This window comes from Paramisgurnus dabryanus, chromosome 2 (genome assembly GCF_030506205.2).
Source record: "Paramisgurnus dabryanus chromosome 2, PD_genome_1.1, whole genome shotgun sequence".
In the NCBI taxonomy this organism is placed as follows: Eukaryota; Metazoa; Chordata; class Actinopteri; order Cypriniformes; family Cobitidae; genus Paramisgurnus; species Paramisgurnus dabryanus.
In genome coordinates, this window is record NC_133338.1 from 44,707,128 (window position 1) to 44,720,542 (window position 13,415).

A 13,415-nucleotide genomic window follows, 5' to 3' on the forward strand; every position below is an offset into this window, starting at 1 on the left:
ATCTCAATTCTCATCAGTGCGTTCTGTGTTCTCGCGACCTTCTGAGTTCGTTCTTCCGAGGTCGCCTGGCAAGACCAATCTCCATGAGAACGCAAGTCTGTTCTTTGCGTTCTTAGAATTGAGAAACAGCCCAATGCTGCGTCCGAAACCGCCTACTTCATACTATATAGTACGCGAAATGCAGTATGCGAGGCGAGTAGTATGTCCGAATACATAGTATTCAAAAAACAGTATGCGAAAAGTACCCGGATGACCTACTACTTCCGGTTAGATTTTGCAGTGTGCATACGATGGACACTTCACTATCCCATGATGCCCAGGCAGAGGAGTTATCCAACGAAGAAGAAAGGCATTCGGCAGTTTTCGCGCTGGAATGACATGACGTGATGACGACGTATGTCACGTGATGTAGCAACATGGTGGATTTAGTATGTCCGAATCTCATTCATACTACCAGAATTCATACTATACAGTACCTACTGTTTTAACGCCAAGTAAGTAGGTACTTCATCTTATTCAGTACCTACTATACATTTTGCGGTTTCAGACGCAGCCCTAGCCTTTATTAAATTTATGTGTCTTGTTTGCGTAATCTGCTCTTGGCACAAAGTTTAATTACTGCCACCCGCAGGACAAACTGTGCATTGCACCCAAAATGTTTGTTTGGTGTAATATGATTACAGAATTAGGGGGGCACCCTAAGAACGCCCCTGACTATATTTCACCCTGTTAAATTTATAACACTCTGGGAGTTGACCTTTTAAACTTTAACCAAAGGCTCGACTTCTCTCTCGCCAGGAGATTTTCAGAATAAGACTTTTCTGTGTCCTGAGCTGACCTTTACTTTCAAAAACTTTATTAGCCCACTTAATTGTCTGTGGCTGTAAAATTAATGACCATAGTAAGATCAAATAATACGGCTCATTTTGTGTTCAAATATATTGCTCTTCAAATCTAGGTCCTTCTTTGTGAAAATGTAAAGGTGTGGTGAATATCCAATAAACGACATTTTACAGCTTTAATTTAGCAAAATTTAATGTAACATTGTACATTTTTACTATAAATCATAGTTATAACTTCACATTGGTGCTACAGCTTTCTTCATCTGAGACCTGAGGTGCTTCTCAATATTTTGACTAGATCGTAACAGTGTATTTGGCTCCTCAAGCCTCATTATAAGTGCTTAAGTGGGTGTTTCCTGGCAGGCATGAATATGTCTCTGGTATACTCGCATCCTTGATGGCTCAGATACACAGCGAGTGCTTTATTCCAAAGTAAATATGAGTTAGTATGAAATGTTTGCCAGCATATCTCAGTTATCACCTAGCCTATTTTCAAACCAGGTATCTCTGTACCCTTTCGACATTTTCCTAGGTTAATGATAAATTTCTCAGGGACTGAAGTTATTTGGCTGTGAGTTTTTCCAGTCAGCAGAGTCGTCCAAGGGAGATGTTAGTCATGGCTGATTACCGTAGATTAGCATGTGCTATATTAAACCATCAGTGAGGCGAATGAGAGGGCACCCCAAAATAGCATCCCAGAGTTCTGTGCTATACACCTGTTTCGTAATATGCCTTCACTTTACTCAAGTTTTTATCCGTTGTGTGTATTTATTCGTACAGTGTTAAAGTCAACCATTGCATTTCATTGCTCATTATATTTTCGGGATCTCTCATTTGTCCTCTCTCTCGACAGGTTGAGCTGGAGAGAGGCAAAACATTGCACATCAAAGCTTTGGCCATGGGTGATTTAAACCGGTCTGGTCAGAGAGAGGTGTTTTTTGAACTCAACGGGCAGCTGCGTTCGGTCCTGGTCAAGGATACCGCGGCAATGAAGGTAACCACTGTTTGTTTTCTTCTGCAGATTGGTTTGTTTCATCACTGAAAAGCAATTATAACGGTACACTCAATCACGCGCAAATGCTCAAGGTGCGAATAATTTCTGTCATAAGCTAAAAATGATCTTGTTCTTGCTGTCATAGGCGTTTATCACTTAGACAGGAGTGTTATGAGTGTATTTTGAATTAGCGTACATTTTTCTAAAATAAATGTGCTGCGTAGGAATTTTATGACCACCAGATAGCCGTTTGTAAAAATATAGTCTGGCAGATTTCAGCATTGCCAACACATACAGTATTTCATCTAACACAACATGTTTTAATCACACGCAGTTCTCTTGAAATAAACCCATCTCTCTTGTAAACAAACATATACGCCTTGTTAAAAATAACATGGCTTCCATGCGCTTTTTGAATGTCTGTCTTCGTAACGGATACGTTCAGTAAAATGATGATGTGGGGTGACTGATCAGCACCTGTTTCACTAAAGGAATTATGTGCTTCATTCAAACACACCCAAACATTTTGTGTCAAATGCCATTTGCGTTCTCGATCCTGCGAGATGGTACTTAGTTTAGATTACAGAGAATGTCACAGAGTACCACGATTAACCAGGACCTGTACAACATCACTCCTCCATTACCATCCTGACACCTGAATTTGCTCTCTGAAATGCTGAAAGTGCCCTCGATTACACCTCGCATCATTTCATGAATTACTGCTGCCACGATCGCTAGAAAATGTACACAAACATCCCTTCATATTAAATGTCTGTTTACTGCCTGCTTTGTACGATGGAAAATGGATGTGGTTACAGAGTGAGATGCAGGATTTTCCAAAATCATTTTATCACTTAAGGTCTCACCTTGAGATGCATTTTAAGCAATATTGATGGAGTTCACATCTGTTTCTGCGCTTAGATTTGCTCCTTCGTCTTTAATATTCAGTCTAAGTCATCCATTTCAAAATTATATTTTTTTTAATACAATTTAAATGACACAAATAAAGGTTCGGCTATGTCTACAAAAAGTAATTTTAAACATTTAAAGGTGTGTAATTTTTAGAAGGATCTCTTGACAGAAATGCAAAATAATATACAAAACTATATTATCAGGGGTGTATAAAGACCTTTTTATAATGAACCGTTATGTGTTTATTACCTTAGAATGAGACGTTTTTATCTACATACACCGAGGGTCCCCTTACATGGAAGTCACCATTTTGTGACGCCATGTTTCTACAGAAGCCCTTAACGGACAAACTTTTTTACTAAGTTGTCTCTGACGATGACATGTTTTTTCCGGTGGTGGCTACCGTAGCTTCTCTATGCGTTTTCAAAAGCAAGGGGTGAGCAGTTGGTTGCAATTGACAACCTTACCAGTAGATGCTACTTAAATTTAAAGGCACAGTATGTACATTTTGTAAGGATCTTATGTCAGAAATGCAAAATAAAATACATAACTATATTGTAAGACCTTACATAATACACCACAGGTCCCCTTACATGGAAGTCGTGTTATGTTTCTACAATAGCCCTAAATAGACAAACTGCTCTATACAGCACGTTTTGTCACTACCTTGTCTCATTCGCGCGTAGTTGGACGCTTGAACATTTTTAGTTTACTCGCTTCATTCGCGTGTGAAAGTCGCGAAAATGAAATTCTATAGTCATTCGAGACATTCAAACGTAAATTTGCGTCATGGGAGAGGTTTATATAGCTCAAATTGAGTAAACTTACCAGATTGTTTGACCTCCTCACTCGCTTTCTTCCAAACAAGATTCTTTTAATTCCTGTAAAAGTATGAAGATGTCTCGTGTAGCGATGATGATTGTCCTCCATTGTTGTTTTGTTTTTCTGCCTGTTCTCACTTCCTGTTATCATGTCACTGCTAGAGCAAACTCCTGATTGGATAACGTAGCACAAAAATCAGCCAAAGTTTAGATTTTTCAACTCCTGCGGATTACGTTGCAAAGCTTAATTTGCGCTGACCACGCCGCGCTATTCGTGCTTTCCGTGATGCAGGATGCCTATTAGGGTGATTCTCACAAAATCCAGATTAAGAAGGTGTTCAGCATCAGATTTTTTTTAAGCCCTTGAAGCCAATATTTTTTTTTGCACATATAAGATTAAGGTCTAACCATTATTTTAGAGGATTTAAAAAATATTTACTACAGAATTATTTACATTTTTTTAGATTATCATTATCAAAAATTATCATTACCGCAACATGATATTACATGAAATATATGCATTTACAAACACATGTTTCGGTAATGAGAACTAAAAAGTAGTCAAGGTACTATGACAAACAAAATTTCAACTTTTATCTGGAGGGAAAAAATAAGAACTTCTTACCTGGTAGCCATCTTGAGTGTCACAGTCAATTATGTCCCTTCCAACTATTTTTTTTGTAAATGTTAGTTCCTTGAGGGCTTAAACAATGATTGAAAATTGTTGTGGAGGATGATAAAATTGGTCTTGGACACATTTATATTCCTTATTATTATCTCTACATTTACCAATTATCACCAAATACCACATGTTTCTGTACTGTAAATGTTTATAGTATAACATGCACTGAAGCTTTTTATTTTCTTTAGATTTTTTAATTATAAATATTTCCATGTCAAAGAACCCTAATCCAGTCATGGACATGATTCGGTAATGAAAATGTTCCTCTTAAATGTGGAAAAACAACAAAATTGATTTGTATGATGTCATTTCAAATCATGTGCAAAATAGTAACTGCGCATTTGTAACTGCATGCTTCTTATTTTGATACTCTTACTTTGCATTTACTTTTTTTATCAAAATGTTTCATGACACCTCATAAGCTTAATTTCACGAGAATCACCCATTCATGTCTTTGCATTGACTTAACATTACTCGCGTTTTCCGCCTCTTCTGCGTCTGGTGTGAATGCACCATTAGACGATGACATGTTTGTCTTGTGGCGGTTACCGCAGCTTCGCTATATTAAAGTTGTTGGTTGCAATTCGCAATCCCACCACTAGATCCCGTTAAAATCTACACAGAGCACCTTTAAACATACACCTTTAGATTAAAAGACTTTTTAAATCATGAAAAACATTTCAGTCCGGTGTTTCGAACGTTTGCCTGCTACTGTAGACATGTATTCATATACAAAGATAGTACATTTGACATAGTCTGTGTGTACTGTGTTGTCACGAACAAATCAATTTCTGCTCCACCAGGAGATGCACTTCCACCCTAAGGCCTTGAAGGACGTGCGGGGACAGATCGGTGCTCCTATGCCCGGTAAAGTGGTAGAAGTAAAGGTGAAGGAGGGCCAGAAGGTGGAGAAAGGTCAGCCGCTCTGCGTCCTCAGCGCCATGAAAATGGAGACGGTTGTCAACTCGCCACTTTCAGGCATCGTGGCCAAGGTGCACGTCAATGCAGACAGCAGCCTGGAAGGAGACGATCTTATTTTAGAAATAACTGAATAGATTTGAAAGGTTACAAAGGTAAAGGTGAAAGGGAAGGCGAGGCTAAGGATTTGGTTTTCTTTTTAAAAGTTTGACGTGTTTACATGTAACCCCAGTTTAGAGATCAACACAGATTTTCAGCTTAAGGCAATCATGACGTCAATTACAGATGAGGAAATCTTTCAGTGTCATCATGTGTCAGTCGTTCATGTGATGTGTTATGTAGGGTCAGTCTGATCCAGTAACATTGGATCTTCAATGGTAAGGATTAATATGCTGTAATTGCCAAAGTTTTTAGATTTGATACATTTTTAATATGCTTTGAATTTGTTACAAGTGTTCTGTTGAGGTTTAAAGTCTAATTTAATTTAACATTTCTGTTGTTATTTCAGTAAAAATAGAAGTTTATAGATAAAGTGTTTATTGCTAGAAGCTATAAAATCTGTGAGATTTACCATTTGGTATTCAGTTTTGGTTCTCTTAATACACTGTGGACAGTGTGAATCTCCCACTTGTGTCTTGTGAATCTAGATAGGGAGGGCACATTACATCTATATTCCACAGATTATTCCACTTGAATGAATGAATGTATAAAATATAGGTTCATTAGGAATTCTGTTGACAATCTCTGAATTTATATACCAGGATATACTGGTGTGTGTGTGTGAAAGAAAGAGCGAGAGAGAGAGAGAGAATGCTCAATGCACAATGTTTTCTTCATAAAATTTAAAGAGTTGAGGAGCAGTTTCATATTAATGTCATGATAGTGGAGCGTAAAAACCCATTTTAAAAGGTCTTAAATATTCATAGCAGCAGTTAATGTAGTAGATGCACATGCATATTAAAGCACAAGCTAAAGTGTCGTCATGACAACGTCATTTTGCACATGCTGGAGAAAGCAATAAAGTTGAATAATTACAAAATATTCAAATTGTTGGCTTGTGTTTATTTCAGCGTAACAATATCGTAGGAAAATTGTTCTTTTCTGAAACCACTCATTATTTTTGACGATCTCATTATAAGAAATGTGATTCTAGCTAATGCACTATGGCAAATGTGTACATAATAATAATGCTTTTCAAAGTTATTGCATAACAAAGTCTTGATTATTTCCTTTTCCTTCTTTTCCTTTTTAATCACAATATCACCTTCTTTGCACTCTGGGGGCGGGCCGGCTCTTCAGATGGGTGCGTTTACACAGCAAGTCATTACCTGTAATGCATTCAAGAAAAACATTCATTATAAGAAGAGGAGAGCAGGGATCATTAAAACTTTTGGGTTTTGCATTTAGAGAATATTTATCTTAAGGTACCTTTTGAAATTTTGACATTAGCAATCGCTACCTGTGTCAATTAACTACATAACTAAATGAACTAAAATAAACTAAATATGACTAAATGCCAAACATTTAAAGGTACACAAAGGCTTATTTTACATTTATAAAAACACAGAGTGTAAGGCATGGCAGTAAGTGTTAATTTATTGCATCAGGTTATATGTAAACACACAGCAAAATATGAAAAAACTGACACTTTCTTTCCGAAAACATTATGCAAATTAACACCTCATCGACACTTGAATCCTTTTTGTCTTTAATGGATGTGCGTCGGCAATACCTTCTTTCTAATTTTGGTATCAAGCCAGGCCTAAAAACTCTCTCCTCTGAGGTGTTTTTATGTTGTATTAAGTTACATTATATTACTACACTACACTAAAATAGCAGGAAGACATTGTCAGATTATATTAAACCTGCTTATTACCTGGTGATGATGATTGCACACTAGGTGGGTCCTTATTTTTCAACTTTTAAAAGTTCATGCTCTCACCCCACCAATATGTTTGAATAAATAAAAAACATATTAAAAAAATGATTGTTTCAATATTATTTAATATTTAGAGGTTGCACAAAACCATTGAAGTTTAACACATTTGCGTATTATGTGATTCTTTGTGCTAGCATGTATAATTGTTTAATAATATATTTATGGCAGCAATGGACTTATTTGACTATGCTCCATGCTGTTTTAGTTGTGATATGTCTTTCAAAGCAAGAAAGCTTCAATGTGAATGAAGCACAATAGACAATATACACTGAGACAATGGCTGAAGAAACACGAATGTGTGTTGTGCGTTTTTAAATGTTAATTAAAAAACTGTTTTTAAACAGTTTTTGCAAAAATATGTGATTTCGGAAATTTTCAAAGACTTTGAGCAACCTCTAGATATTGCAGGAACAATTTAAAATTTTGCACAGTGTGTTTTAATTGATATCCTAACACATTTAGGGGTGAGAGTTGAACATTAAAAAAAACTTACCCATTATAAGGACTAGGTCAGTATCCCCTTAAAAAAAGGCCCCAATACCATTTAGGATATGTATACATTTGATTGTACCTTTGACTAACTTATATTCACTCTTTGGTAGGAATATATACATCTGAGTTCCTAATATGAACTCTTTAGGTGCAAAGGTGTACTTTTCAAAAAGGGTACCAGCCCAGTGATAAAGGATTGTTTTTAATTTCATGTGGGTGTAAAGAAAGCCAGAGAACTTCTTGTGAATGTATCTTAAAGGCATTCAGTTTTGCTTATTGAATATGTAAAGGTTTAATCATAAACCTACTGGATTATACCAACAGTTTGTTATAAAAAGAAAGTATTAGTCTATTGTGCCATCGTTTCTCAAAATCTGTTAATTGAATCGTATGACTAACAAATGGTTCTTCCCCATATTTATCAACATTTTTGTGCTTGAGAAAGACAAATGGGAAAGTCTTTAAATGTGCAGGTTCTTTATCTTGAACTCCTCCTCAAGCCTGTGGAAATCATCTGCGAGCATGAATGCATGAATCTGTGCTGAAAGGGATTGTTTTTCATTTGATGTGTATGTAAAAGAAATCCAGAGAACATCCAGTAGCATATAGACACCCATGCTACTCAGGGTTACAAAAAGACACAACATTGATGGGTTTTTATATAAAGCTGCATGATAAAGATAAATTCTGCTTTGTGTGTTTGCGTATTATACACTATAATGATGTTACTAAGGGAACAGCAAAACTAATAAGAGTCCTTGATGTTGAATGTGTCAATTAAAATAACAGGAAAGAGTTGTATTACAAAAGGAAATTATATTTATTGTCATAACTAATCGCCTGTGAAAGAGTTTTCTTTGGCACTAATTTTATGTTTAATTGGATTTTGTCATTTATTCTAACTTTAAATGTTACCATATGATATTTAGCAAGCATGTTACAATGCAAAATGTTTTCCTCATAAAGCTTAAAGAGGAGGAGCAGTTTCATAATGTCATGATAGTGGAGCATAAAAATCCATTTAAAAGTCTTAAATATTCATAGCAGCAAGTAATGTAGTCAAGGCATATTAAAGTCTCCCTGTAGTGAAGAATTTTATCAGTTAAAACTTATCTTTGAGCATCATGATATCTGTAACGTTGGGTGGGAAGGCAAGCAGAGGAAGCGGATCCAATTGCAGCTTTTATTTTAAACAAAACATAGTAGGTAAAACAGAAACAAGATAAACAGGAACAGTCACGAGAACCAAACAATTACACCAACAAAGACTGACAAAGGAGAACTGAAACACTAGGGTTATATATACACAAGGTTGAACAGGATAACAAGACACACCTGGGGAGACAATCAACACACCAACCAATGAACAAAAGAACTTAAGACTACAAGACATGACAGACAGAACAGAACTTTAAAATGAGAGTACAAGACTAGAGAAACACAGAACGAGATCATGACAGACCCCCCAAGGAGCTGATTCAAGACGCTTCTAACTAAAAAGAAGAACAGAGGGAGGGAAGGTGGGCCAGGCCTGTGATTTGGCAGAGGGCCTGGAGACCAGGGCAGATCAGGAAGCCAGGGAGTCGCCGGCAGATCAGGAAGCCAGGGAGCCACGGCAGATCAAGAAGCAAGGCAGTTGCCGGCAGACCAGAAAGCAAGGGCGTCGCTGGCAGATCAGAAACCCAGGGCGGCGCCCATAGAGCAGGAAGCCAGGGCAGAGCCGGCAGCACAGAAACCAGATGCCAGGGAGGAGCTGGAACCCAAGGTGGCACTGGAGGCAACAGGAACCCAGGTGGAACTGTAGGGAAGTGCTGTTGGCAGCAGGAACCTGGGTAAAGACAGGGTGAAAGAAACAGCACAAAGTTTGGCCTCTTTGGCCATGTTATAGGGTTCAGGGGGATCGCCCGTCTTGGGCAAGGCAGAGAATTCAGAGAGCTTGGGATGGTCCATCTTGGATGGGGCAGAGAAACTCTAGAACTTAGGCCATCTTGGACAAGACAGAGAGGCTAGTGAACCCAGAAACAGTAAAATTGGCTTAGGCAGAGGGTTCAAAGAGCTTGGGATGGTCCATCTTGGATGGGGCAGAGAGTTCAGAGAGCTTGGGATGGTCCATCTTGGATGGGGCAGAGAGTTCAGAGACACCAGAACTCAAGAATGGCCATCTTGGACAAGACAGAGAGGCTAGTGAACTCAGGAACCGTCGTCTTGGCTAAGGCAGAGAGTTCAGAGAGCTTGGATTAGGCTATCTTGGACGGGACAGAGACTGGGAATTCAAGAACAGCCATCTTGGCCAAGGCAAAGAGCCTATAGTGCTCATGGACAGCCATCTTGGCCAGGGCAGAGAGTCTGGGAAGCTCAGGAGTGACCATAATGGCTGACCCTTTGGTCATGACAGGAAGTACAGGGGATACAAATTCAGACCTTTCGGCCATGACAGAAAAAAATCATAGGAAACTTAGGTTCAGACCCTTCAGCCATGGTAGGAGACTCAGGTTCATCTTCTGTGGAAACTAAAGAACAGAACATAGCCCACGCACACCACAGCGCTGTTGCCACCACAGGAAGTACCCTGTATACGGGACATACCTTAGATGCCACAGGGACCACAAAACTAGAAACCAAACTAGCGATACCAGCTGCCTGCACTGACCTCAGAGGAGTGTCTGCCACACTAGACACCAGCCGGCATTTCCGGATGTTACTCCCAGATGCCATTTCTTCTTCCGACGCAGGAATGGCAGCCATCCTGGGAACAGGTGCAGGCATGATGGCCATCTTGGGAACAGGTGCAGGCATGATGGCAATCTTGGGAACAGGTGCAGGCATGAGGGCCATCTTGGGAACAGGTGCAGGCATGATGGCCATCTTGGGAACAGGTGCAGGCATGATGGCGATCTTGGGGACAGGTGCAGGCATGAGGGCCATCTTGGGAACAGGTGCAGGCATGGTGGCCATCTTGGGATCAGGTGCAGGCATGAGGGCCATCTTGGGAACAGGTGCAGGCATGATGGCCATCTTGGGAACTGGTGCAGGCATGATGGGCATCTTGGGAACAGGTGCAGGCAATTACATGTAATGTGTTGAACAAAGACACAAACAAATGTGAATTAGTTTATATTAACATAATTGTCATATAAATTTGTACATTCATGTATTTATTTACTTTATCAATGTTGATTTTTGCTGATGTTTGATCTTTTCATTCATGTTAGTTCTAAACCTAACCATTGCAGCTGTGCCTTGTAAGAATCATGTTAACAGTGATGTTTAATAAAATGGAAGTACAATAGAATTCAATTACTGCACTTATGTTGCATTGAAGCATTGACGCAAGTGAATTGGTTTCGTATAGCAATAACAACATTGTGCACATAACAAGCTTTCCTCTATAAGACCTTGAATGTGATTTGTTGATTATTTTCAAAGCAATAGAGTTTAACAGCCTTTACACTGAACGGCCACATCATTGAATTCTGCTCACATTTTTACACTTAACTGTGTGCTGGTCAGGTCGACAAGAATACAATTCCCCTTGATTTTCAAGGATTTAAACCTCATTGTCCCCCCTTGCTCTGCATTTCTCCCTTGGATTCTGCTTTCCTCACTTGCATGTGCTTCCACATTTTGTAGGTGGTGATGAAGAGCCGTAGGCTGTACAAAGATAGAGAGAAAGAGAGAGAGAGAGATTAAAGGACATGTGAAACAGATCTTCCCTGCTGGCCACACTTGCGTCTCGCTTTACCGAATTTCTTCATTTATCCAGAGAGAAAAGATGGATTTTATTCCTGTCCTTTCTTTTATAGGTTAAGTTCTCCCTCACCGTCTGAGACGGCCTGTCCTCACCTTCTCATTATTCTCTTTTGCCTTTACCAGGATCTTCAGCTCTTTTATTTTTTTTCGCTCTCATAACATGCAATCCATTTGTACTCATATGCAAGACAAACTATATTGCAATCTGCCCTTCATTTGCATACATACATACACACTCTTTAAGTACATTAAGACAAACACACAATTGCTTTTTAAAGAGTCAATTCAAGGGATTAAACTGAGATCAACGTTGAAGGTATACACAGTCTAAAGTGTTTGCTCATAAATCCTTTACAGATTATTGCGTTAAAGGGTTTTGGAAGAGAGCTTGGGTTTTGTTTGTGTTTAGACACCAAAGCTCAACCCAGTCATATACTGACAAATATATAAAGTAGATATCAGTACAGTGAATAGAAACTGTGGTGCAAAAAACAATTTTGAGGAAAATAAACATACTATCTACATTCAGGTTCAGTCATACATAAGGAGGAAATGAGTATTGATGTCTGAGTATGAAGAAAACTGTAGTGAATGAAATTCAAAAAAAGAAAAGAAGACAAGAGCAGACGGCATTGGATAGGGAAGAAAAACTCTTTAATGGAAAAGCAAAATAAATATTTTTTTCTTGGAAAAATAGGTCGTACTAGCAGATCAAATGAATAAACAGCTGTGAATTAGAATAAATGAAGACAGCAGTATTTGAAGTGGTTTTGCTTAATGCTGTGTTATAAATGATGGGGAGATGGTTTTTCGTGCTATTGTGGGGGTTAAGATGTTACTCATTTATTATTGATTGTCAACTAAGAATGTTGACGCATAAAACACCGCATAACTCAACAATACTGACATTCAGCAAACATTAGAGGGAGATTCCACTTTTTTGAAAATATGCCCATTTTCCAGCTCCCTAAGAGTTAAACATTTGATTCTTACTGTTTTGGAATCCATTCAGCTGATCTGCGGGTGTGGCGCTAGCATTTTTAGCATAGCTTAGCACAATCCATCGAATCTGATTACAGATTCGCTTAGGGTTAGATTTACATAAAATGACATCCTTACCCAAACCCAGCTCTAACCCTAACGCCAGGCGACAATGGTTTAAAATTGAGAAAATATAAAAAATAAATATACTGAATAAACAGTATAATCCAATACTTAAAGTGACATCCTAATGCAAACACCAAATCTAACCCTAAACCGAAGCGAAAATGGTTTGAAAATAGGAAAAAGCAGTTGAGTAACCAATACGTGACAATGACACATAAACAGAAATTCATGATACGATCTCGAAAAAACACGGACATTTGTGACAGTATCACGAAAAAGAATCAAAAAATTATGTGACTATAGGTACGTAATTTCGTGAGACTGGGTAGTTTGAAACACGTGCAAATGATCAACTTTCACCCTATTTAAATTTGCGTATTAATCCGCAAATAGCATGTGAGCCGAACCGTGGGTCATGATCTGTACGGATCTACACCACTAATTAGTAAAAAACAAACATCTTAAGATACTTGGTAACCTACAATATTTACCTCTTATGATTGAACATTAGAGACTTGGGCTTGAGTAGGCTACTTGCTGATGGCTAGCTTCTCATTTCTCAGATGAGTCAATGACGACAGGAAGTGAGTATTGCACAGAAATCTTGTCAAAGAACGAAAAAAATAACGGTATTAACCGGTAACCATTATTTTAATTAACGTTTCTGTTCCGGAATATATATTTTTTGAAAGTTTCTGGTTTCGTTTCTGTTCCATGCAAAACATCAAAAGTTTCTGGTTTTCGTTCCGTGAACCGGTTCAAAGCCTTGAGCCTTACATTAGAAAACTTTAACGTTAGCTTCTAGCTGCGTTGTACATTATGTCACTTAGCTTTATTAACGTAAATACTGTAACACCAAACTAACAGAGAGGTACTCTTGGTAAATATGGTAAAAAGGCTTGTCCTGAAAACATATGCAACTTAGACCTGTACATTTAATTTGATCATGATGGCAACG

The 13,415-nt window shown here is 38.2% G+C and overlaps 1 protein-coding gene across 1 annotated transcript in view; it reads left to right on the forward strand.

The window, feature by feature from the left end:
* pcxb (pyruvate carboxylase b) overlaps positions 1-5,950 on the forward strand; it is a 271,734-nt gene extending 265,784 nt beyond the window's left edge. The window contains exons 20-21 of the mRNA XM_065289014.2: positions 1,696-1,836; positions 5,055-5,950. Of these exons, the coding sequence (XP_065145086.1) occupies positions 1,696-1,836; positions 5,055-5,306 (393 nt within the window). The 3' untranslated portion in view covers positions 5,307-5,950. The remainder of the gene's footprint in view (positions 1-1,695; positions 1,837-5,054) is intronic.
* Positions 5,951-13,415: the final 7,465 nt, after the last annotated feature.